Source organism: Scyliorhinus canicula, chromosome 1, assembly GCF_902713615.1.
Source record: "Scyliorhinus canicula chromosome 1, sScyCan1.1, whole genome shotgun sequence".
NCBI lineage: Eukaryota > Metazoa > Chordata > Chondrichthyes > Carcharhiniformes > Scyliorhinidae > Scyliorhinus > Scyliorhinus canicula.
The window spans coordinates 10,023,298-10,047,246 of NC_052146.1; the positions used below are offsets into that span (position 1 = coordinate 10,023,298).

Consider the following 23,949-nt stretch of genomic DNA (forward strand, 5'->3'; position numbering starts at 1 on the left):
ATGTGGTTACTATTGTTTTCCCTTGCACTGTCTGTAAATGTGTGCAGAGCTTGGCTGCCAGAAATGGTTTCTCTTGAGATGAACTGCAGTTTACAGTGAAACCAAACTAAGGGATACCACACTACTGTTCCATGCTAAGCTAGGCGGTGCTGCAGTTGTAATGTTTCCGAATGATTGGATGTAGTTTTGTTTTATTCACAGGCTGGTCACATGGCCCAAGCAGCAATGCTGGAGCATCTCAAGATTGAGAATGTGTCTCTGTGTCAACAACTTACAGACACTCAGCAGAGATCCATCAAAGAAAAGGAGCGCATTGCCATGCATCTCCAAAATATCGAGGTGAAAATTAAACGAGTTCAATTAATTGTGCTAATTTTTTGTGACTGGTGGCAGCTATTTGCCTGAGAGTATAGCCTTCTACAAAGTTCAGTTTTGATTCTGATCTACCTGTTTTTTAAACAAGAGCAGAACAGAAAATATTAGTTTCATGCCAGAGCAGCAGCATATCTGTTGATGCTGACAATAAAAGTGTTGTACCCACCATCATTATAGGATCTGTTTAAAATGTAAAACTATTCAAAAGCCTTTAGCCTACCACTCTTGTTTGCCAGGTAATGCCCCGTAGTGGCCACTAGCATGGGATCACTCTTGTTTCCATTACACCAGCTCACAATGGACCGATGGTAGATTGAGTGAGTTGGTGGATGCTGTTTATATTTTAATGTGTCTCCCTGAAGAAGAATGTGAACATTTTTTTATCACTTAAAACATTTTTAAAATTATATTGTCCTGCTTCATTAAACTATGAAATTTAGTCACTCTGCTCATATCAATGGTGGTTAATCTGCTAAAAACAACAATAAATGGGATTCATCGTGCCCAGAAACCGGAACCATAGACAGTACATAGTAGTACAGTGTTGGAGAATGGATTGCAGAAACTCTTCTGCTTTCCTTGATACAGAGAACATTCTGACTCCAAGGAATCTGGTCTTAATCATTTCAGCATAACTGTTCGTGAATGATTCATACTTTGACCTCGTGAATTTTAACAAAACTTCCCCTACCAAACACTACCTAGTCCATTCGCAAGCTATACGATATTTTACTATTCAAAGATTATTTTTCGCAACAGGTGGATATGTTGGATCAGGAGAAAGCTTTCCAACAGATCCAAGAGGCCAAGGGAATGGTGGAAGATGATCTGTCACGGAAACTTGAAGAGTTTGAGCAAGAGCGTGAGCATCTTCAGAAACTGGCTAATTCGGCGACCGCAGTGGAGAGACAGCTCGAGCAGGTAGGGAGCCCTAGTTTTGTAGGAGTGGTTGTTTGGCTTTGAAAATGTTCCAAATGGGCCGTTTGGAATTTAAAAGGAGACTCGAAACAAGTCCTTTGGCAACTGGGCCAGTCATTTCCATTGGTTCCTTTACGCAAAGATCTTTTAAAAAAATAAATTTAGAGTACCCAATTTATTTTTTCCAATTAAGGGACAATTTAGCATGGCCAATCCACCTAGCCTGCACATCTTTTGGGTTGTGGGGGCGAAACCCACGCAAACACGGCGAGAATGTGCAAACTCCACACGGACAGTGACCCAGAGCCGGGATCGAACCTAGGACCTCGGCGGCGTGAGGCAACAGGGCTAACCCACTGTGCCACCGTGCTGCCCTCCCTTTTACGCAAAGATATCAACTGGTTGAATGTTCACTGCTGGCTGGATGTGTTGAAAGAGATTTTAGACATAGAGCATAAAAAATGAATTTGCAAACATTTCCAACCAAAAGTGAACTTTACACACTCGTCTGTTTTTTTTGGTTGGTATGCTGTCTATTTAACCAGCTGCCCTGTTTGGGGATCATAGAATTTACAGTGCAGAAGGAGGCCATTCGGCCCATTGTGTCTGTACTGGCCTTTGGAAAGAGCACCCTACTTAAGCTCACGTCTTCACCCTATCTCAGTAACCCAGTAACCCCACTTAACCTTTTTTGTTTTGGACACTAACGGCAATTTAGCAAGGCCAATCCACTTAACCTGCACCACTGTCAACAGGGGTGGTACCAGGGGATTGGAGAGTGGCGAATGTCGTGCCCCTGTTCAAAAAAGGGAATAGGGATAACCCTGGGAATTACAGACCAGTTAGTCTTACTTCGGTGGTAGGCAAAGTAATGGAAAGGGTACTGAGGGATAGGATTTCTGAGCATGTGGAAAGACACTGCTTGATTAGGGATAGTCATCACGGATTTGTGAGGGGTAGGTCTTGCCTTACAAGTCTTATTGACTTCTTTGAGGAGGTGACCAAGCATGTGGATGAAGGTAAAGCAGTGGATGTAGTGTACATGGATTTTAGTAAGGCATTTGATAAGGTTCCCCATTGTAGGCTTGTGCAGAAAGTAAGGAGGCATGGGATAGTGGGAAATTTGGCCAGTTGGATAACAAACTGGCTAACCGATAGAAGACAGAGAGTGGTGGTGGATGGCACATATTCAGCCTGGAGCCCAGTTATCAGTGGCGTACCGCAAGGATCAGTTCTGGGTCCTCTGCTGTTTGTGATTTTCATTAACGACTTGGATGAGGGAGTTGAAGGGTGGGTCAGTAAATTTGCAAATGATACGAAGATTGGTGGAGTTGTGGATAGTGAGGAGGGCTGTTGTCGGCTTCAAAGAGACATAGATAGAATGCAGAGCTGGCTGAGAAGTGGCAGATGGAGTTTAACCCTGACAAGTGTGAGGTTGTCCATTTTGGAAGGACAAATATGAATGCGGAATACAGGGATAACGGTAGGGTTTTGGCAATGTGGAGGAGCAGAGAGATCTTGGGGTCTATGTTCATAGATCTTTGAAAGTTGCCACTCAAGTGGATAGAGCTGTGAAGAAGGCCTATGGTGTGCTAGCGTTCATTAGCAGAGGGGTTGAATTTAAGAGCCGTGAGGTGATGATGCAGCTGTACAAAACCTTGGTCAGGCCACATTTGGAGTACTGTGTGCAGTTCTGGTCGCCTCATTTTAGGAAGGATGTGGAAGCTTTGGAAAAGGTGCAAAGGAGATTTACCAGGATGTTGCCTGGAATGGAGAGTAGGCCATACGAGGAAAGGTTGAGGGTGTTAGGCCTTTTCTCATTAGAACGGAGAAGGACGAGGGGCGACTTGATAGAGGTTTATAAGATGATTAGGGGAATAGATAGAGTAGACAGTCAGAGACTTTTTCCCCGGGTGGAACACACCATTACAAGGGGACATAATTTAAGATAAACGGTGGAAGATACAGAGGGGATGTCAGAGGTAGGTTCTTTACCCAGAGAGTAGTGGGGGCATGGAATGCACTGCCTGTGGAAGTAGTTGAGTCGGAAACGTTGGGGACCTTCAAGCGGCTATTGGATAGGTACATGGATTAGGGTAGAATAATGGAGTGTAGGTTAACTTCTTAAGGGCAGCACGGTAGCATTGTGGATAGCGCAATTGCTTCACAGCTCCGGGGTCCCAAGTTCTATTTCGACTTGGGTCACTGTCTGTGTGGAGTCTGCACATTCTCCCCGTGACTGCGTGGGTTTCCTCCGGGTGCTCCGGTTTCCTCCCACAGTCCAAAGCTGTGCAGGTTGGGTGGATTGGCCATGGAAAATTGTCCAAAATTCTATGATTAACCTAGGACAAAAGTTCGGAGCAACATCGTGGGCCGAAGGGCCTGTTCTGTGCTGTATTTCTCTATCTATCTCTATCTTTGGACTATGGGAGGAAACTGGAGCACCCGGAGGAAACCCACGCAGGATCCCATGCTATTCCTATTTGAAAAATGAAATGAAAATCGCTTATTGTCACGAGTAGGCTTCAAATGAAGTTACTGTGAAAAGCCCCTAGTCGCCACATTCCGGCGCCTATTCGGGAAGGCTGGTACAGGAATCGAACCGTGCTGCTGGCCTGCTTGGTCTGCTTTAAAAGCCAGCGATTTAGCCCTGTGCTAAACAGCCCTATCTTCGTGATGTTGCCAGTTGATGACATACATGAAGTAGGAGCAGGAGACAGCCATGGCCCTATGTGTCTCTGCCTCCATTTAATAACAGTAAGAAGTCTTACAACACCAGGTTAAAGTCCAACAGGTTTGTTTCGAATCACTAGCTTTCGGAGCACAGCACCGGAGGAAGGAGCTGGGCTCCGAAAGCTAGTGATTCGAAACAATCCTGTTGGACTTTAACCTGCTGTTGCAAGACTTCTTACTGTACTCACCCCAGTCCAACGTCGGCATCACCACTCCATTTAATAAGGTCATGGCTGATCTGATTATGGCATCACTACCTGTCCCCGCCATTACTCTGTGTGGGTGAGATGAGAGAATAGGAGTTGAGGTCATCTGTTGTATAAAGAGAGAAAAAAAGGAGTGAGAAACTTTTATTTAGCAACTTTGTGACTGCGTCCTCTGAACATTACAGAATGTTCCACGCCAAGTTTTGTGTTACTGTTGTCTTATGGAAATGTAGGCATTTTCTCACAGCACGGTCCGACCACAGATTAATGAACAATTTGGTAACTTGCTGGTGGTTTTGGTTGAGGGAGGAATGTTGGAATAAGACGCGAGAAGAATTTCTTGCCTGTCTTTGAATCGTGTCACAAGATGTTTGAACCGACAAACAAAAAGTTTCATGTCTGCACTGAAAAGGCAGCACCTCCAACAATGCAGTGCTCCAATGCTGTGTCAGTCCTACAGTATGCACTTTGGTTCACTGTGGAGCTCGGAATCTCAAACCTCAGACTTGGCAGGAGGGTTATTGCTGTCAACTTGTGGCAGCTTCTTGTGATCAAGATTGTAAATGTCATGTCGTGGTCACGCTGTGCTCACAACACATTTAACAAAACTTATTCAACCTAGAAAGACGGAGGCTGAGGGGCGACCTGGTAGACGTTTATAAAATTATTAGGGGTATAGATCGGGTGAACAGTTGGAGGCTTTTTCCCAGGGCGGAAATAACAATTACAAGGGGGCACAAGTTCAAGGTGAGGGGGGAAAAGGTTCAGTGGAGATGTGCGGGGGAAGTTTTTTTACACAGTGTGGTGGTGGCCTGGAATGCACGGCCGGGTGAGGTGGTTGAGGCAGATACGTTAGCGACCTTTAAGACTTATGGGGATAGTCACATGAGCAGACGGGTATAGAAGGATATAGGCGGGTGGTCTAGATAGGACACCTAATCCCCGCAGGCTTGGAGGGTGGAAGGACATGTTCCTGAGCTGTATTGTTCCCACTAAGAAACGGGAATGAAGTAAACCTAATCGGCCACAATGGCGAAAGACACGAGGGAATAATTTTGAGGGTGAGGAAAGAGGCGTGTGGATAATAGAGGAGAGCATGACGAGATAGAATATGAAGAATCTAGGCAAGAAGTTCTTTGTATACTAACTCAAATCTTCAGAAAGAACCAACTATTCCTCCATCACATTATTCAACTGTTTCTTAAAGATTCTAAGGATTTTTCCTCGAGACCACTCCCTGGCAATATAACCTACATGTTGATGACTGCGAACACCATTCTCATCTCTCTTCCTAAATGTGAAATTGTGTTCCCATGTTCTCTTCTGAAATGGCTTAACAATAATTTGACCTCTCTTGGTGATTCTAGCTCATGGATGTATTTAAAATGTGTCTTCTCTTCAGGTTAGGTTAACCTTGCACCAGCGAGAACTGCAGTTGGAGTCCTTGGAACAGGAGCAATTGGAGCTGCTGAAGCAGCTGACTCTCTCCCAAGAGGCTTTACACACCAAGGACCAATCCTTGAATGAGCTGCAGGCACGTTACGATGAACTGGAGGCCTGTCTAACCGAGGTCCAAACTGAAGCAAATGCCAAAGATGAAGCAATCCAGTTCTTGCAGAATGAAAAGATTGTTCTGGAGGTAGCACTGCAAGCTGGAAAGACCGATAAGGTTGTACTGGCGGAAGGAGCTAAAAAGCTTGAGGAGGACACCGAGATGGTTTCTGAAATCTTGGAACAGCTGCGGCAGGAAGTTGCTGTTAAGACTGGGCTGGTAATTGGAATGTAGCTTCACTAATACAGAATGTTTGAAAAAAATAAATAAGGAAAACCTCGTCAACCTTTTTAAAAAAAAAAATGTAAAATCAATATTCAATGTGTTGTGACCCATAAATATACCTCTGTCTGATGCGCAATCAGGCCATTCGGAGGCTGAAAGTGGAACTTGGGAAAATAAAATGAGCAACAATATTGAGAAACTATGATACAGAGCAGCAATGAGAAACATTTGAGACAGAGCTCAGGAAAAATCTATTCGGCTAAGAAACGGGAATGATCGGTCACAATGGAGAAGGACAATAGGGAAATGGTGAGGGTGAGGAAAGAGGCGCATGGACAGCAGAGGAGAGCATGACGAGGTAGAATATGAAGAATCTGGGAGAGAAGTTTAAAAAAAAACTTTTAAGGCGGCAAAGAGGAATTACAATAAATTGTCCAAATACCGTAAACATCTGTCTACAGCTTTTTTTTTTAAAAAAAGGGTGGGGTTGGGCCTAAAATGGACTCTCTGGCTAAAATCTCATGCAGCAATAGTGAAAGTACAAAAAAAATAAGTAATTTTACTTTAGCATGTACGAGGGAGAAGGAAGTGGAACGTTGAAGTTTATATACAGTCCAGCCTGCAGTTCTCAGAATCCCTACAGTGCAGAAGGAGGCCATTTGGCCCATCGAATATGCACTGACCTTCCTCCCGGTAACCACCCGGGACTCTATTTTTTAAAAACATTTAGAATACCCATTTAATGCTTTCCAGTTAAGGGATAATTTAGCTTGGCCAATCCACCTACTCTGCACATCTTTGGGTTGTGGGGGCGAAACCCACACAAACACGGGGAGAATGTGCAAACTCCACACGGACAGTGACCCAGAGCCGGGATCGAACCTGGGACCTCGGCACCATGAGGCAGCAGGGCTGACCCCTGGGACTCTATTGACAGTTTTTGTGTGACTACTGCTTATTGGCTCCTGTGTGGCATTAATTATGGTGGGCTTAATCCAGTTCCTTGTAGGTGGCCACCTACAGCACACAACGACCATCGATTTAGCACTAATTGGTATCGGAGGCCTCCGGTGGAAGAATTGTAAAACATATCATGAATCCTATATTATACTGATGTAACCATGGGGACTGAGCAGGGGAGCTTCATTTATCATCTTTTGGATATCACCAAACTTGGGTGCCTGAGATGGGATGAGTTTCGTTTCCCAACAGTAACATCCCTCAACTTGAGCAGAAAAGATGTTTTAAGGAAAATAATTTTATTTATCAAGCTAGTAATCTGTTTTTGGATAAATTCTAGTGTACACGGTGCATGCTCTATGAGCAGATTAAACGTAGTAAAAAAAAAAAAAGCATTGTAGGTCAGTCATGATTTAAAACCGGGAATATGCAGGAAATGTCTACCATAAGGGACCGTGTTTTGGGAGAACCACAGAGAATATCTTTGAGGATCGCTATAAAACACATCATGCAGTTGTTACTGTGAAATTTACAATACTGTTCAGTGTCAGTACTTTCACAGGTGATATCAGTTTATACTGCAATTTATTTACCATTTTATAGGTAGAAAATATGCAAAAAGAAAGTACCAGCTTGAAGAAACAGACCCAGAAACTGAAAGAACAGCTTGTTCAACAAAAGGTAATAATGTTAATCTTTATTAGTGCAATGAAGTTACTGTGAAAAATATGTTCCTGAGGTTTGTAGCTTGTAGTCCAGTAGCTTATAGTTTGCAGCATTTACCATCATTAACTCAATGTATGTAAATATATAATCAAAGGAATGGTATTGGGGGAATAGAGCACTGATGGTTCTCCAGTTGGTTGTGCTATTAATGGCATCTTTTCAGGTGATGGTGGAGGCGTATCGACGTGATGCAAATTCAAAGGATCAACTAATAAATGAGTTGAAGTCAGCAAAGAAGAAGTTCGAATTGGAGGTGAAAGAGTTGAAACAAAATGTGGTTGTACTGCAGACTGACAAAAAATCAGCACAGAATGAGCATGTGCAGCTACAGAAAGCGATTTCTCGGGTTCACCAACAACTGACCGATCTGGAAGCCCAGTTGCAGTTGGCACAGGAAGAACGTGATGAATTGAACACAGAGCTCCAGGTATACTATAACTCTCCCAGCTCTTGGAGTCATAAAAGTTTACTGCTCAAGAAGAAGCCATTTGGCCCATTGTGTCTGCGGCAGCCATCAAGCACCTATCTATTCTAATCCCATTTTCATACACTTGGTATGCTATGGCATTTCAAGTGCTCATCGAAATGCTTAAATGTTGAAGGTTCCTGCCTCTACCACCCTTTTCAGTTCCAGATTCCCACCACCCTCTGGGTGAAAACGTTTCCCCTCAAATTCCCTCTAAATCGCTTGTCGCTTACCGTAAATCTATGCCCCTGATTATTGATCCATCTACTAAGGGAAAAGTTCCTTCCTATATACCCTATCTATGTACTTATGACCTTGATTAGGTCCCCACTTGTCCTCCTTTGCTCGAAGGAAAGCAACCCCAGCCTAACCAGCCTCCCCTTCAAACTCTCCAGTTCGGGCAGCATCCTCGTGAATCTCCTCTGCACCCCCTCTAGTGCAGACAAATGCTTCCTATACTCAGTAACTTGGTGTCAATGTTATTGTTTAATTTCATTGCTCTTGTCAACAAGCCATTAATTCTGTCCTATTCTACTTTCTAATAGTCGGTGCAGTTTGACAAAAATCAGCTGGTGTCATTCTCTCATGAGAATGAAGAACTGAAAAAGCAAGTGGAGCAAATGCAGGAAGAAGCGAAAAAGTGAGGATATTTTTGATTAAACTTGATTGCTTATGTTCCTGCTAATTAAGGAATTTGGGCAGCAGGGTAGCATGGTGGTTAGCATAAATGCTTCACAGCTCCAGGGTCCCAGGTTCGATTCCCGGCTGGGTCACTGTCTGTGTGGAGTCTGCACGTCCTCCCCCTGTGTGTGTGGGTTTCCTCCGGGTGCTCCGGTTTCCTCCCACAGTCCAAAGATGTGCGAGTTAGGTGGATTGGCCATGCTAAATTGCCCGTAGTGTGCTAATAAAAGTAAGGTTAAGGGGGGGGGTTGTTAGGTTACGGGTATAGAGTGGATACGTGGGTTTGAGTAGGGTGATCATGGCTCGGCACAACATTGAGGGCCGAAGGGCCTGTTCTGTGCTGTACTGTTCTATGTTCTATGAATGTGCTTCATTACATTGACATTTCCACGATAAAGTTTAGGCGGCAGTGACCAGTATTAACGATGAACATCTTCCACTTCAAAATCACTTGCCAACTCTCCCACAGGCTACTGAGATGCTTTATTTTCATAGTTTTCCACAAACCATCCGGAAAATAAGCAAATCTTTCATTGGACTTTTCACTACAAGTTTTGTAATAATTCACAGCCTCGAATAGCCATAGCTTCAAAGGTTTCGTGCAAGTTTAGAAAATAACCGTTGGGCGAACTTGTAAGAAAATGTTACTCCACCCAGCATTTCAGCTGTTGGCATCAGATTTATGCAGTGAAATCTGCCTGAAATGTTATACAAAATATTTAACCTAACAGCAATTGAGAATGATACAACAGAAGGGAGGCCATTTGGCCCATCGTGACCGTGCAGGTTCATTTTGGTATTAATCACAATCCCTTTCTCTTTCCACACAGCCGTGCAAACCTTTTCCCTTTAAGTATTTATCCCATTTTTAAAAAATGTTACTATTGAATTTGTTACGGCATCAGTGTGTTGATATTTCAAAGACCAGTTGATAGCTATGCCTTCTCTTGTTCCTTGTCCTAATTGTTTTTGACGCAGTATATAAAGAATCATTAGTTTCTAAATTAATTTAATTTTCCTGATTGTATTGAATCTGCATCATCTTGATTTTTTTTTTTCCAGAGGGATCTCTGAGCAAAAGACCCGAATGAAGAAGCTTGGCACTGATCTCAACAGTGCACAGAAAGAAATGAAAGCCAAACATAAAGCTTATGAAAGTGCTGTTGGTATCCTGAGCCGCCGACTGCAGGAAGCCCTTGGAGCAAAGGAGACTGCTGAGGCAGAACTCAGCAAACTGAAAGATCAGATCACAGAGGGTGGGAATGATAAAGTTCTGCAAGTATGTCACCATTTCTAAACTCTTGATTGTGGAAAAAAGAACGGGTCAGAGGCTGGGAATTCTGCAGTGAGTAACTCACCTCCTAACTCCCCAAAGCCTGTCTACCATCGGCAAGCCACAAGCCAGGAGTGTGGAGGAATACACTCCCCTCGTTTGGATGAGTGCAGCATTTATTACCCATCCCTAATTGCCTTGGAGAGGGTGGTGATGAGCTGCCACCTTGAACGGCTGCAGTCCATGTTGTGTAGACACAACAACACTCCAGCTCAACGCCATCCAGGACAAGGCAGCCTGCTTGTTTATAAAATAAATTTAGAGCATCCAATTATTATTTTTTCCAATTGAGGGGCAATTTAGAGTGGCTAATCCCCCAGGGTTGTGGGGTGAGACCCACACAGACACTGGTAGAATGTGCAAAATCCACATGGACAGTGGCTCAGTGCTGGGATTAGAACCCTGGTCCTCGGTACTGTGCGGCAGCAGCTCTAACCACTGTGCCACCCTAACAAAGCAGCCTGCTTGATTATCACTCCAACCTCCAACGTCAACATTTACTCCCTCCACCACCAATACAGAGTGGCAGTAGTGTGTACGCACAAGACGCACTGCAGCAACTTGGCAAGACTCCTTTGAAAGCGCCACCTGAACACATGACCTCTACCACCTAGAAACATGAGGGCAAAGATACATGGGAACGCCATCAGCTGCAAGTTCCCCTTCAAGCCCCACACCTTCCTGATTTGGAACCATATCAATCTCCCTTCACTGTCACTGGGTTAAAAATCCTGCAACGTCCTCCCTAACAGCACTGTGGGTGTACCCACATGACATGGACTGCAGCCGTTAAAGGCAGCAGCTTATCACCATCTTCTCCAGGGCAATTGGGGATGGGCAATAAATGCTGGCCTAGCCATCGATGACCACTTTGGAGGAATGAGATTTTTAAAATATAGATTGTAAATGTATTTCCAAAACAAAATTGCAGAGGCAAAATAAAATTAAGGCAGAAAAATATTGGAAAAGGAGTTTCATAGAATTCTACAACACAGAAGGAGGCCATTCTGTCCATCATACTGCTGCTCGCTCTTTGAAAGATGTGTCCCTCTCCCCTGCTGATTCCACACAATCCTGAAAATGTACCTCTTGGCATGCCAAGCTGTTGGGTGCAGTAATTTACTGAAAGTTGTAATAAAGATAACTTCAGGAGGTTCCAAAAATAAACGATGGTCTGCACTGAATTTTGTTCAAGAGGCAATGTTCTGGGTTGAGTGATTCTAGACCAAGATGCCAGAGATTGAGAATGAGACCCTATCGTACCAAGGGAATTTGTGACCACGGCAGCTGCTATATTGCTGTAAAGAGATGCCAGGTTTGATGCCCTACGGGGAAGGGAACCTGATACCAATAGAATGTGCCGAATATAAACATTATTTCATTAGAATCCCAACGTGCAGAAGGAGGCCATTTAGCCCATTGTGTTGGCACAAAAGAGCAACCTAGCTAGTCCCATTCCCCAGGCCTACCTCTGTAATCCTCTAAATTAATCACTTTCAAATATATATCCAGCTCTCTTTTGAAACCTCCTATGGAATCCACCTCCACCACTCTCCCAGGCAGCACATTCTAAACCCTAATAACACTGAGTAAAGATGTTTCTCCTCATCTCACTCCTAACTCTTGCTGACCATCTTGAAATTGTGACCCCGAGTCACCGACATACCAACTAGTAGAAACAGAATATCCTCCTTTTCCCTGTCAAAATTGTTCAGGATTTTGAACACCTCAGTAAGGTCACCTCTTCTCTGCTCCAAGGAGAACAAGCCCAATTTCTCCAATCTTTCCTTGTATCTAAAATTCCTCATTCCTGGTATCATTCTGGTAAATCTCTGCACTCTCTCCAGGGCTTTAACATCCTTCCTTAAATACGGTGCCCAGAACTGAACACAATGTTCCAAATGTGGTCTGACCAATGATTTGTAGAGGTGCAGCATCACTTCCTTGCTTTTCTACTCTGTGCCTCTATTTATAAACCCAAGGATGCTGTAGGCCTTAACAACTGTTTCAACTTGCCTGGCCACCTTCAGAGAATTATGCACCTGAACCCCAAGGTCCCTCTGCTCTTGTACGCCTCTGAAAGTTGTACCGTTGAGCTTGTATTGTCTCCTCATGAATCTTCTACCAAAATGTATTACCTTGCATTTCGATGCATCACTAATTTGGTCTTTGGATTACTCGTCAAGTGACATACCACTACACCAGATTCTCCAAGTCTGACCCATGCATGCTTTTATCCGTACCATAATTGACTTTTAATTGCCACTGTATGTCTGACCCTAAGGTTGGGAAAGCGGGGGGGGGGGGGAACATTAACAAGATCAACTAAGAAATCAAATTCTACGCTTTTTTTTATTCTTTGCTAATTTTTAAAGAGTGCAGCTGGCCATGGAGAGAGATTTTATTATTTGAAAATGGATGAAGAATAGAGCTAGATAGATGTCTTCAAGTGATTAAATCAATAAAACATGATTATTTCCCAGTCGAGGGAATCTCTGTGGGCTAGTTTTGATGCTTGTGTGCAAAGCATTCCTGTGGAGATCATGATGATAACAGAGCATTTTGGAAATACTCGGCAAGCCTGGAAGCACCTTTGGAAAGAGAAACTGAGTTCACATTTCTGGTTGTTGATCTTTATCAGAACTGATAATTGTCGACCTGAAGCATTAACTCTGTTTCTCTCTCCGCAGATACTGCCAGACCTGCTGAGTATTTCTAGCAGCTTCTGTATTGTGTCAGATTTCCAGCGCCTACAGTTTATTTATTTGCTTTTGTGACCCCGGAGTTTAGTTGGCTGAAATATATAACAAAGAATGGCACAGCTCATTGGAGCCATAAACTGATGGACAACAGGTTTCCACCATAGTTCCCCACTGTTGAATATATGATCTCAGCTCAACTGCACAGATAAGACACTAAAACATGGAGCCAGGTGTTTTCGTAGAATTTACAATGCAGAAGGAGGCCATTCAGCCCATTGAGCCTACACTGGCCCATGGAAAGAGTACCCTACTTAAGCCCCCACCTCCACCCTATCCCTGTAGCCTAGTAATTAAAATTGGTGGTCAGATAATTCTGATTCTTTGACAGAGTTGGCCCTTATGTCAAACTTTCATATGATATAAGCAAAATTCCCCATCTTCTCAGGAGGTGATGGGTTGTGATGCAGGGATATTTACTGGATGGAGTTTCCTGTTCAAACAAAAAAAGTCTCTCTCTTCAACAAGTCTCTGATGAATATAGCTCGTGTTGGATTTTACTTGGGAGTGAGAAGTGTGGTGTCAGTATGCAATGTTTGTTAAGTTTGTTGTGCACATGGATAGTTGCAGTTGGGTTAATTTTTGGCAGAAATTGGGCTTTTGACATTACCGGGCATATTGGCAATGTTCCATGGAGCTGGACTGGAAAATTATCTTTCCGTCCCTTTATATATTAATAGGAACGGATTCAGGCTTTGCAACTGGAGCTGCAGGCGGTAAACCACAGCAAAGCCACGCTTGAGAAGGAACTGCAGGCAATCATCTCGCTTACCAGCCAGGAACTTGAGGATTACAGAGAGAAGGTTTTGGATTTGGAGGATGAGGTAAAAATGAAACCAAACCCAAGTTCTGAACCTGAGCAGTTTTATCAGTCAAACCCACCCTGATTTCATTTTGGTGCACTAAATTCCAAGCTAACTTATTAATCTTTATTAGTGTCACAAATTGGCTTACATTAACACAGCGATGAAGTTACTGTGAAAATCTCCTCGTCGTCGCACTACGGCGCCTGTTCGGATACACAGAAGGAGAATTCAGAATGCCCAATTCACCACAAGCACATCTTTCAGGACTTGTGGGAGGAAACCGGAGCACCCGGAGGAAACCCACGCAGACACAGGGAGAACTTGCAGACTCCGCACAGGCAGGGACCCAAGCCGGGAATCGAACCTGGGTCCCTGGCGCTGTGAAGCAACTGTGCAAACCACTGTGCTACCATGCCGTAACCTAACTGGGAAAGCGGTGGCACAGTAGTATTATCACTGGACGAGTAATCCAGCAACCCAGAGTAATGCTCTGGGACCTGGATTGAAATCCCACCATGGCTGATGGTGAAATTTGAATGCAATAAATAATCTGGAATTTAAAAAAAAAGTCTATAACAGCTGTTGTCAATTATTGTAAAAACCCACCTGGTTCACTAATGTCCTTTAGGGAAGAAAATCTTCCACATGTAGCTGCTCTAGCCTACGTGTGATTCCAGACCCGCTCAATATTGAACTGGCAGATTTCTGCTAAAGGCAGGGTCTTCCTTGGCTATCCTGCCCCTCCACATTGGATTTATGAATCAAAACTGGTAGGGTCACACAACGGCGCAGTGGTTAGCACTGCCGCCTCATGGTGCCGAGGACCCAGGTTCAATCCCAGGTTGTTCCCGTACCAGTCTCCCCGAACAGGCGCCGGAATGTGGTGACTAGGGGCTTGTCACAGTAACTTCATTTGAAGCCTACTCGTGACAATAAGCGATTTTCTTTTCATTTTCATTTCATTTCATTTCATTTCAATCCTGGTCCTGGGTCACTGTCTGTGTGGAGTTTGCACATTCTCCCCATGTCCATGTGGGTCTCACCCCCACAACCCAAGAATGTGCAGGATAGGTGGATGGGCCACGTTAAATTGCCCCTTAATTGGGAAAAAGTAATTGGGTACTCTTTATTTAAAAAAAGAAATAGTGTCTTGGATGATGTACGACCTGCTCACACCCATGAAACTACCATATCCGCCATCCTCAGACAAGGGGCAAAGTTGAAAAGGCTGGCCTTCCTGAATAACCTCAGTCGGTATGGGAATAGAACCCGGGCTGCTGGCATCACAAACCAGCTGTCTAACCCACTGAGCAAACCCAGTTGCAAGATATAGCTCTGATTAAAGCTTTTCATACAGATGTTTGTCAGATGGCCTCGATTGCACCTGGAACTGTTTTCCAGTCAGTAATAGAGTGTTAAAAATTGTCAAATATACAATGGAATCTTTTGAACAGCTCTTATAATCCCTTTTGTACCAGTCCCCAATTGTATTTTTGAGAAAAAGTCTGTTCATATACCATAATGAGTATGAAGGATCATTATTATACTTTGTAGAAATTTTTTGTTCACTGATGGCTTCAGTTCTCTCCCACTTAGCTTCAAGAGTCAAGAGGTTATCGGAAAAAGATAAGACGCTTGGAAGAAGCCAATAAAAAGCTGACTCTAGAATTGGAGCATGAACGAGGGAAACTTGTTGGTCTGAGTCAATCCCATGCTGCACTGAAAGATCATACCAGCATCTTGGAGACTGCCTTGTCAAAGAGAGAGGCAGATCTTGTCCAACTTAACCTTCAGGTATGAGCTTAAAAGCAGAGGATATTTTTAAAGTCAGGAGTCATTTCTGCTGCCAAATCTCAAGATTGCTGCAGATTAAAGGATTTCCAGATGCCATAAGCATTTTGTTTATTAAAAAAAAAAGAAAATCCGTGTAGGAAATTGTTATATATTGTATTTTATATTATGCGGTGATGTTATTAAAAACCCTGGGCCAAATACATACATATAGTATGTCTGCTAAAACTGTGATTAAGGAGTTGTAAAGGTGAGGTCATTATTGATTTTGACCATTGACCTGTTTACAGAGAGATGGCTAATGGAATATTGTTTATAGAAAGGAGGTGCAGATCATTTGAGGGATGGTGTTTAGTCCTGGAACATATTAGTGGGAGATAGATTATGTAATTAATGGGAAGAGGAGCCAGGTCTTTCTGTAGTTTTGCAGTCTTATAAGATTTTAAGTTGCACAGCAGTTTGCTATAAGGTTATAGTCTGACAAGACGAGGCTTTTCAGGTTGTTCCTGAAGGAAGGTCTCTCCAAAGGTCTGCAGAGAGCATGGCAAGTAACCCTGATTGTTAACTTTGAGTGGAATACGAGTGGGTGCGTGCGGAGGAGGCCTCCTGCATGGGGACCTCCCTCCAGGCCCTCGCCACGTCAGCACTCCCATTTTCCCATTTCTCTCCCCCCCCCCCCCCCCCCCCCCCCAAAAAAAAAACACTCCAGCAGCCCAGTGGTGACAGCCACCCTCCAATCCTGGAACCATCTGCGGCAGCAATTTGGCCTGACCAAAATATCGGACAAGGCTCCCATCTGCAACAACCATAGGTTCAAACCAGCACTGACTGACGCCACCTTCAAAAGGTGGAGGCAGGACGGGGGGACACTGACAGTCAGGGACCTATACACGGACGACAGGATCGTAACACTGGACGAACTGACAGAGAAATTTTGGCTAGCTGGGGGAAACTAGCCACGGTATCTGCAGCTCAAAAACTTCCTACGAAAGGAGACAAGGTCGTACCCACAACCGCCACGACAGGCACTACTGGAAGACCTACTGGACGCAAGTATCCTAGAGAAAGGGAACTGTAGCGACATGTATGACCGACTGGTAGAAAGGGACGACACCGTACTGGACGCAACAAGAATGAAATGGGAGGACGACCTGGGGATTGAGATAGGGTGGGGACTCTGGAGTGAAGCACTGCATAAGGTCAACTCCACCTCCACGTGCGCAAGGCTCAGCCTGACGCAACTAAAAGTGGTACATAGAGCCCACTTAACAAGAAACTATATGAGTAGGTTCTTCCCGGAGGTGGAGGACAGATGTGAACGGTGCCAAAGAGGCCCAGCCAACCACGCCCACATGTTCTGGTCTTGCCCCAGACTTGTGGAGTACTGGACAGCCTTCTTCGAGGCTATGTCCAAAGTGGTGGGGGTGAGGGTGGAGCCATGCCCGATTAGTGGCGGTCTTCGGGGTTTCAGACCAGCCAGATCTATTCCTGGGGAGGAGGGCGGACGCCCTTGTCTTTGCTTCCCTGATCGCTCGCCGTAGAATCCTGTTTGGCTGGCGGTCAGCAGCACCGCCCAGAGCTGCAGACTGGCTGTCCGACCTCTCGGAATCTCTCCAAATGGAGAAAATCAAATTCGCCATCAGAGGGTCAGACGACGGCTTCCACAGAACGTGGGAGCCATTCATGCAATTGTTGCGGGACCTGTTTGTGACCAACGTACAAGAGGAAGAATAGTCGGGTGGCCAAGAATCAGGGGAAAATGGATGGGAATCGGGGGAAGGTAGCCGGGGGGGAGGGGGGGCTACGGGTTTGTTATGGGGGTTTGATGGCAAGCTAAGGCCCAAAACCAAACTGTAAATAAATGCCTATAAACATGTGCCTCGGCCATATTGGGGAATGTAAAATATGTATGCCGGCTAAAGGGGGCGGCCACAGTTGTTATGAAGATGCTTACCTGTAAATATACATGTTAATTTTTGCGTGTTTTTTTCTCTCATAATTTGTTGGATATAATATATGAAAATTCAATAAAAAACATTTTATAAAAATAAAAAAAACTTTTGAGTGGAATAGGGCAGCACGGTGGCCTAGTGGTTAGCACAGCTGCCTCACGGCGCTGAGGTCCCAGGTTCAATCCCGGCTCTGGGTCACTGTCCGTGTGGAGTTTGCACATTCTCCTCGTGTCTGTGTGGGTCTTGCCCCCACAACCCAAAAAGATGTGCAGGATAGGTGGATTGGTAACACTAAATTGCCCCATAATTGGGTAATCTAAATTTTAAAAAAAAAACTTTGAGTGGAATTTGAACTGTATTGGGTTGCTTAGTTAGAAAATATATAGAGACAGGTGTAGATAATGAGTTGAAGTTGTTTCTGTTTATTTAAGAACTGTAAAACAATTTATTTGATAATGTGGTTAATTCTGTGTTTAAATTAAAGTTTATTTTAACCTAAAAGATACCTATTGGTCAGAGCCATCACTCCTGGGGCGAAGTATCCTTTCCTCACAGTTTTAAAAATTGCAAATTGTTTGGGGTCTCGTCCGTTATCCTAACAGAAGTTGGGATCTCCTAACAGAAGTTGGGATCTGGTCCGGTATCCTAAACCTTTAATATAGTAACATAGCTTTATTATTCTAATATTAATCTCATGGAACAAAAATTATTTTAAAAGTTCAATTTAAACACTTCTGCTAACATTCCCCATTCACACACTCTCTGTACCAATGTTCTTTTATGCTGCATGGAATGACTGCGTAGAAATGGGGAATGTGCTGTGCAAGGAAAAAACAGGCTGCGCACAAGTAGCGTTCCCCTTAAAATGTGAGCATTAGTGGGTGCATGTCTATCTGAAAGGGATTGCGCAGTGCAACAGGCTGACCTGTATACAGCAAACAGAAGTTAGAGGTAACAGTGCACTCCATCTTCCCTTTCTTTCACAAATGCTACTTTAACTAGTTATTTCTAAATGGGTCTCTCAACACATGGGTGTGGTTTCCTCCATCTAGTAAAGTTGCTATAGTCCCAGATGGCCATAGGATACTTTCCTCTTTAAGGGGGCAAGTTGACCAGTGATGATTTAACCTGAGGATCAGCACACTTCCGGTGAGGGGCAAGGTTGAGAAGGCAGGGCCTTAATGAATAATCTCAGCTGGTATAATAATAATCTTTGTCATTGTCCCAAGTAGGCTTACATTAACACTGCAATGAAGTTACTGTGAAAATCCCCTAGCCTCTACACTCCGGCATCTGTTCGGGTACACAGAGGGAGAATTCAGAATGTCCAATTCACCTAACAAGCACATCTTTCGGGACTTGTGGGAGGAAACCTGAGCGCACGGAGGCAACTCACACAGACACGGGGATAATGTGTAAACTTCGCACAGACCAGGAATCGAACCTGGGACCCTGGTGCTCTTAAGCAACAGTGCTAACCAATGTGCTACCATGTACAGGAATTGAACCAACGCTGTTGATGTCGCTCCATGGCACAAACCAGCCATCCAACCAACTGAGCTAAACCGGCCCCTTTGCTCCATCGACCATATTTTTGTAAGTGGAGTCGAAAGCGCAAAATTGTCCTGTCTGGCAGAAAACCAGTGCCAGAGCCACTCATGATCTAGAAGACCTGGATGGTCACATTATGGATGCAATCTGATAAATATTTGTTTGTGTTGTGTCAAATCCAGAATCTCACATGCTCAGTGTCCCCAGCAGTTTGTTTCTGTCGTGTTGAAAGGTGGTTGCTGCTCCTAGGGCCAGGGCCAAATAAAGCAGCAGCAAACCGTACTGTAGCCTACCAGTGCAACCAACCCAAAAATCAATGATGATCTTTAAGCCCCTTTTCCCTTCCCCCAGCTTCCGTGATAATCCTGTATCTCAGTAATATCCATGTTCATCTCCAAAATAAAAAAAAAGGAATACATTCTCTGAGTAACAGCCAAGAGGAGGAGGATTTAATCACGTGACCCTTTTTTTTGGGATAGGTACAAGCAGTCCTAAAACGGAAGGAAGAGGAGGACCAGCAGATGAAGCAATTAGTACAAACTTTGCAGATTGCGCTGGAAAAGGAGAAAGGAAATGTTAATGAACTGAAACAGCAGGTAAATGGTGGCTTTAAACATTCATTTCAAGGAGCAGTAAACCTTTAATGATAGCAGTCAAAACACATTGCATCAGTTTACCTCATTAACATTTTATACTTTCACTCCAAAAGTAGAGGTTTGGAGCCTGGGAATGTCTAATTCTCTAGCATTCCACCCAGATTATAACTGAAGGGAGGCAACAATGAAATGAAATGAAAATCACTTATTGTCACGAGTAGGCTTCAATTAAGTTACTGTGAAAAGCCGCTCGTCGCCACATTCTGCCGCCTGTTCGGGGAGGCTGGTACGGGAATTGAACCGTGCTGCTGGCCTGCCTCGGTCTGCTTTAAAAGCCAACGATTTAGCCCAGTGTGCTAAACAATGTGTAAAGGTTCAGAAAATTCAAACACTTTGATTAAACTGCAATTCGTATTGAATGAACACTTCAAAATTGCCTGTCTTGCTGTATATGTCAACGCTAGTCTGTAAATTGTGTTGAATCACAAAAATAGAAAACGGGTTGCTTTAATCTACGTCTCTTACCAAAGAATGATTGCAGCACAGCTCAGTGTAGGATTGAATCATACAAACTCTCTACTGAGGAAATGGGTCACAGCCTGGTCGGTAATTGAAATGCTGCAATTGCCATTTAGTATACAGTGAGCTAGGGTTTGGGAACTAACAGCCAGGGTTCCTCCCGCTGAACAGTGATTCCTGCTGACAATGCACGTGTGGATCATGGATGAAGAAAGCAGTGCACTCTGCTGTGCTGTCCTTTATAGTTCAGCAGCTGTCTTAAAAATAATCATCTGGATGTGGGATGCTGAAGGGCTGACTACATTTATTAAACAATACATAAGCAAGAGACAACTTCAAGATGAAAAGGGAATGAAATGAAATGAAAATCGCTTATGTCAAAAGTAGGTTTCAAATGAAGTTATTGTGAGCACAGTAAGAAGTCTTACAACACCAGGTTAAAGTCCAACAGGTTTGTTTCAAACACTAGCTTTCGGAGCACTGCTCCTTCCTCAGGTGAATCAGTTTCGGAGCAGTGCTCCGAAAGCTAGTGTTTGTAACAAACATGTTGGACTTTAACCTGGTGTTGTAAGACTTGCTGTGCTCACCCCAGTCCAACGCCGGCATCTCCACATTGAAGTTATTGTGAGATGCCCCTAGTCGCCACATTCCAGAGCCTGTTCGGGGAGGCTGGTACGGGAATTAAACCCGCGCTGCTGGCCTTGTTCTGCTTTACAAGCCAGATGTTTAGCTTGAGATAATGCAATGTTTCCACTTCGCTAATGAAAGTAAAGCACTATTTTGGCTTTGCTCTTTACAGTAGGTCTATTTTTGAAAAATCTTTATTTCAATTATTTATAGGTTTCAGCAAACAAGGCTGAGGCTGGACACAATCGTCGTCACTACCGAGCAGCTGCCCTTGAACTCAGTGAGGTGAAGAAAGAGTTGTATGCCAAAGAACAGCTTGTAGAAGCTCTGCAGGCAGAAGCTGATAAACTCCAGTAAGTTAACTGTGTGGCAGTTAACTGTTCTACACATCTGACATCTACTCGTTGAGCTGAGAGATACAACAGTGTTCTCCGAACTCCCTAGGATTTAAACACCATCTAGCCTGCCTTGTATTGGTAGAGTTTCCCCACACTGTAGCCTCTTCAGCACCGTGAATCCGTGGCAGCTTTTGGGGAACAAAATTGCACAGCATTGCCAGGTTAAATTAAATGTTAAGAGTTTGGGAAATCCCAGCCCCAAATCCCGTGCAGCATTCGATCTGGAATCTGTGGCTGGAGTGATGTCGAATAGACTTGTGATTGTGTTTGATACATTTTATTGAATCATAGGAATTCAAATTGACCACATTGGCTCATCATAGAGTGTCAGTAATTATCTACGCTAGGGAAAAGGACACGGATGTGGGATTTAGATGGTTGTGTATTTGGAGCTGTTTGCTCAAACGGGGAGCTGAATAGAATAACTTGTTTCTACTGAATCAATTCTTTTTGCCTATTTGGTTCAACTTCGTGAAGGAGCAGAAAAAGTAGTTGGAAAATCTTCATGTAAGTATTTTCTAGAATCTCCTATACCAGCAGCAAGTTTGCAGCCTTCTACCATCACAATTATGAATGTAAGCAGCTTTTAAAAAAAAAAAAAAAATTTACGGGATGTGGGCGTCGCTGGTTCGGCCAGCATTTATTGCCCATCCCTAGTTGCCCTTCAGAAGGTGGTGGAGAGTTGCCTTCTTGAACCGCCGCAGTCCTTGAGGTGTAGGTATACCCACTGTGCTGTTAGGGAGGGAACTGCAGATTTTGCCCCAGCAACAGTAAAGGAGCGGCGATATATTTCCAAGTCAGGGTGGTGAGTGACTTGGAGGGGAACCTCCAGGTGGTGGGGTTCCCAGGTATCTGCTGCTCTTGTCCTTCTAGATGGTAGTGGTTGTGGGTTTGGAAGGTGTTGTCTAAGGAACCTTGGTGAGTTACTGCAGTGCATCGTGTAGATGGTACACATGGCTGCTACTGTTCAATGGTGGTGGAGGGTTTGAATGTTTGTGGAAGGAGAAGCAATCAAGCGGGCTGCTTTGTGCTGGACAATGTTGAGCTTCTTGAGAGTTGTTGGAGCTGCACTCGTGCGTTCAAAAGGCATCTTGACAAACACATGGATAGGATGGGTATAGAGGGATACGGCACTAGGAAGTGCTGAGAGTTTTGGCCAAGGTCAGTGTCATGACTGGTACAGGCTGGAGGGCCAAAGGGCCTGTTCCTGTGCTGTGTTATCCAGGCAAGTGGTGAGTATTCCATTACAGTCCTGACTTGTGCCTTGTAGATGGTGGACAAGCTTTTGTGTTTTTTTGGCGGAGGGGGGTGGATAGGCTTTTGTGTTTTTTTTTGGGAGGGTGGTCAGGTGGTGAGTTACTCACCATAGGATTCCTAGCCTTTGACCTGTTGAATGATGAGAAATTGCCTGACTCATAGTCAAAGAAATAGCAAGTTTTACTTCTACAGTTGTTCAAAATGTGATATCATTTCTTTGAGAACCCAGCTTGTATCACAGGCACTGCCTTCTGTTCCATCAGATAACTTCAGCTAGATGAAACCTGTACCTTTTTCAGTAATTTGATTTCTTAATGGTCCCTGGAATTGCTGTTGTGTTATGATTGGGTTGATTTAACTTGGCTCCATTGTGTTCTATTGCAGAGCCCAGGATAAGAAACACTCTCAGGAAGTAGCACAATTCCAGGAGGAATTGGCTGCAGCTCACTCTCAGCTTAAACTATTGCAGAAACAGCTGGATGAGCAGCTAGACAAACCAGCTACTGTAAACCAGGAGGTACAACTTGCCTTGTGGCTACGTCTGTTATAAACCGTGATACCTGCACAGCTTGATCTCCCGGTTTCAACATAAGCCTTGACCATAATTATACGGAGTTTGAAATCCCAATGCGTGAAAATAGTTTTATGCTCCTCTCACCTGTGTTTGTCTTTTCATGACCCGGTTCCACTTCCATCAGTATTCCAGCCGGTCTCCTGAGTGAATGTGGTTGTAGGTTGACGTTACATTCCAACAAATAATCTAGATGGCACTACAACACCATACCTATGAAAATAAACTTCAGTTTTCGCATGCTTTTCTAACCTTGTCATGGAGCAAACGTGACCCTCTTCCTATTCCTGACCTGGTGATCTGTAGAATATCCATGGTGTTAGCTTCAACCAGTTCATATTAACCCTGTTCAGCCACAGGATCAACCTCAATCTCCCATATAGGGCCATGCTGCCTCTCTGACCACCCTTTCCCTTCCTGAGTGCATTGGACCACTGCACTCTATGTTCCTTATCACTTCTTAGGGACAGCCATGTTTCTTGTATCCCAACAAGACAGTTGGCTGTGTAAGCAAAGTGAAAAAGACAGATTTGTGAGACTACATAGAACAATACGGCACAGGAACAGGCCCTTCGCCCCTCCAAGCCTGTACCGGCCATGATATCAGCCTTGTCTAAAGCCCTCAAAACTTCCTTGTGCCGTATCCCTCCATACCCATCCTATCCATGTGTTTGTCAAGATGCCTTTTGAACGCCATTAATGTATCTGCTTCCACAATCTCCCCTGGCAACGCGTTCCAGGCCCTCGCCACCCTCTTGTGTTTTTAAAAAAAAACCTGTCTCGCACATCTCTAAGCTTTGTCCCACGGACCTTAAACCTATGCCCTCTGGTGACTGACCCATCCACCCTGGGAAAGAGTGCCTGCCTATCCACTCTACTCGTGCCCCAGATAATTGTGTAGACCTCTATTTGTAAATTTACGAAGGCTGTTCAAGTATCTCTGTTGT

General features: G+C 44.1%; 1 protein-coding gene across 5 annotated transcripts in view; it reads left to right on the plus strand.

Moving 5' to 3' along the window:
• Positions 1-23,949, plus strand: part of golga3 (golgin A3) — an 86,484-nt gene that overhangs the window by 46,721 nt on the left and 15,814 nt on the right. For all 5 annotated transcript variants that reach the window (XM_038807116.1, XM_038807391.1, XM_038807473.1 and 2 more), the window contains 12 exons: positions 202-339; positions 1,135-1,296; positions 5,635-6,003; positions 7,573-7,650; positions 7,859-8,122; positions 8,707-8,801; positions 9,905-10,121; positions 13,615-13,758; positions 15,337-15,534; positions 19,514-19,630; positions 20,990-21,129; positions 22,816-22,948. In XM_038807116.1, the coding sequence (XP_038663044.1) occupies positions 202-339; positions 1,135-1,296; positions 5,635-6,003; positions 7,573-7,650; positions 7,859-8,122; positions 8,707-8,801; positions 9,905-10,121; positions 13,615-13,758; positions 15,337-15,534; positions 19,514-19,630; positions 20,990-21,129; positions 22,816-22,948 (2,055 nt within the window). The remainder of the gene's footprint in view (positions 1-201; positions 340-1,134; positions 1,297-5,634; positions 6,004-7,572; positions 7,651-7,858; positions 8,123-8,706; positions 8,802-9,904; positions 10,122-13,614; positions 13,759-15,336; positions 15,535-19,513; positions 19,631-20,989; positions 21,130-22,815; positions 22,949-23,949) is intronic.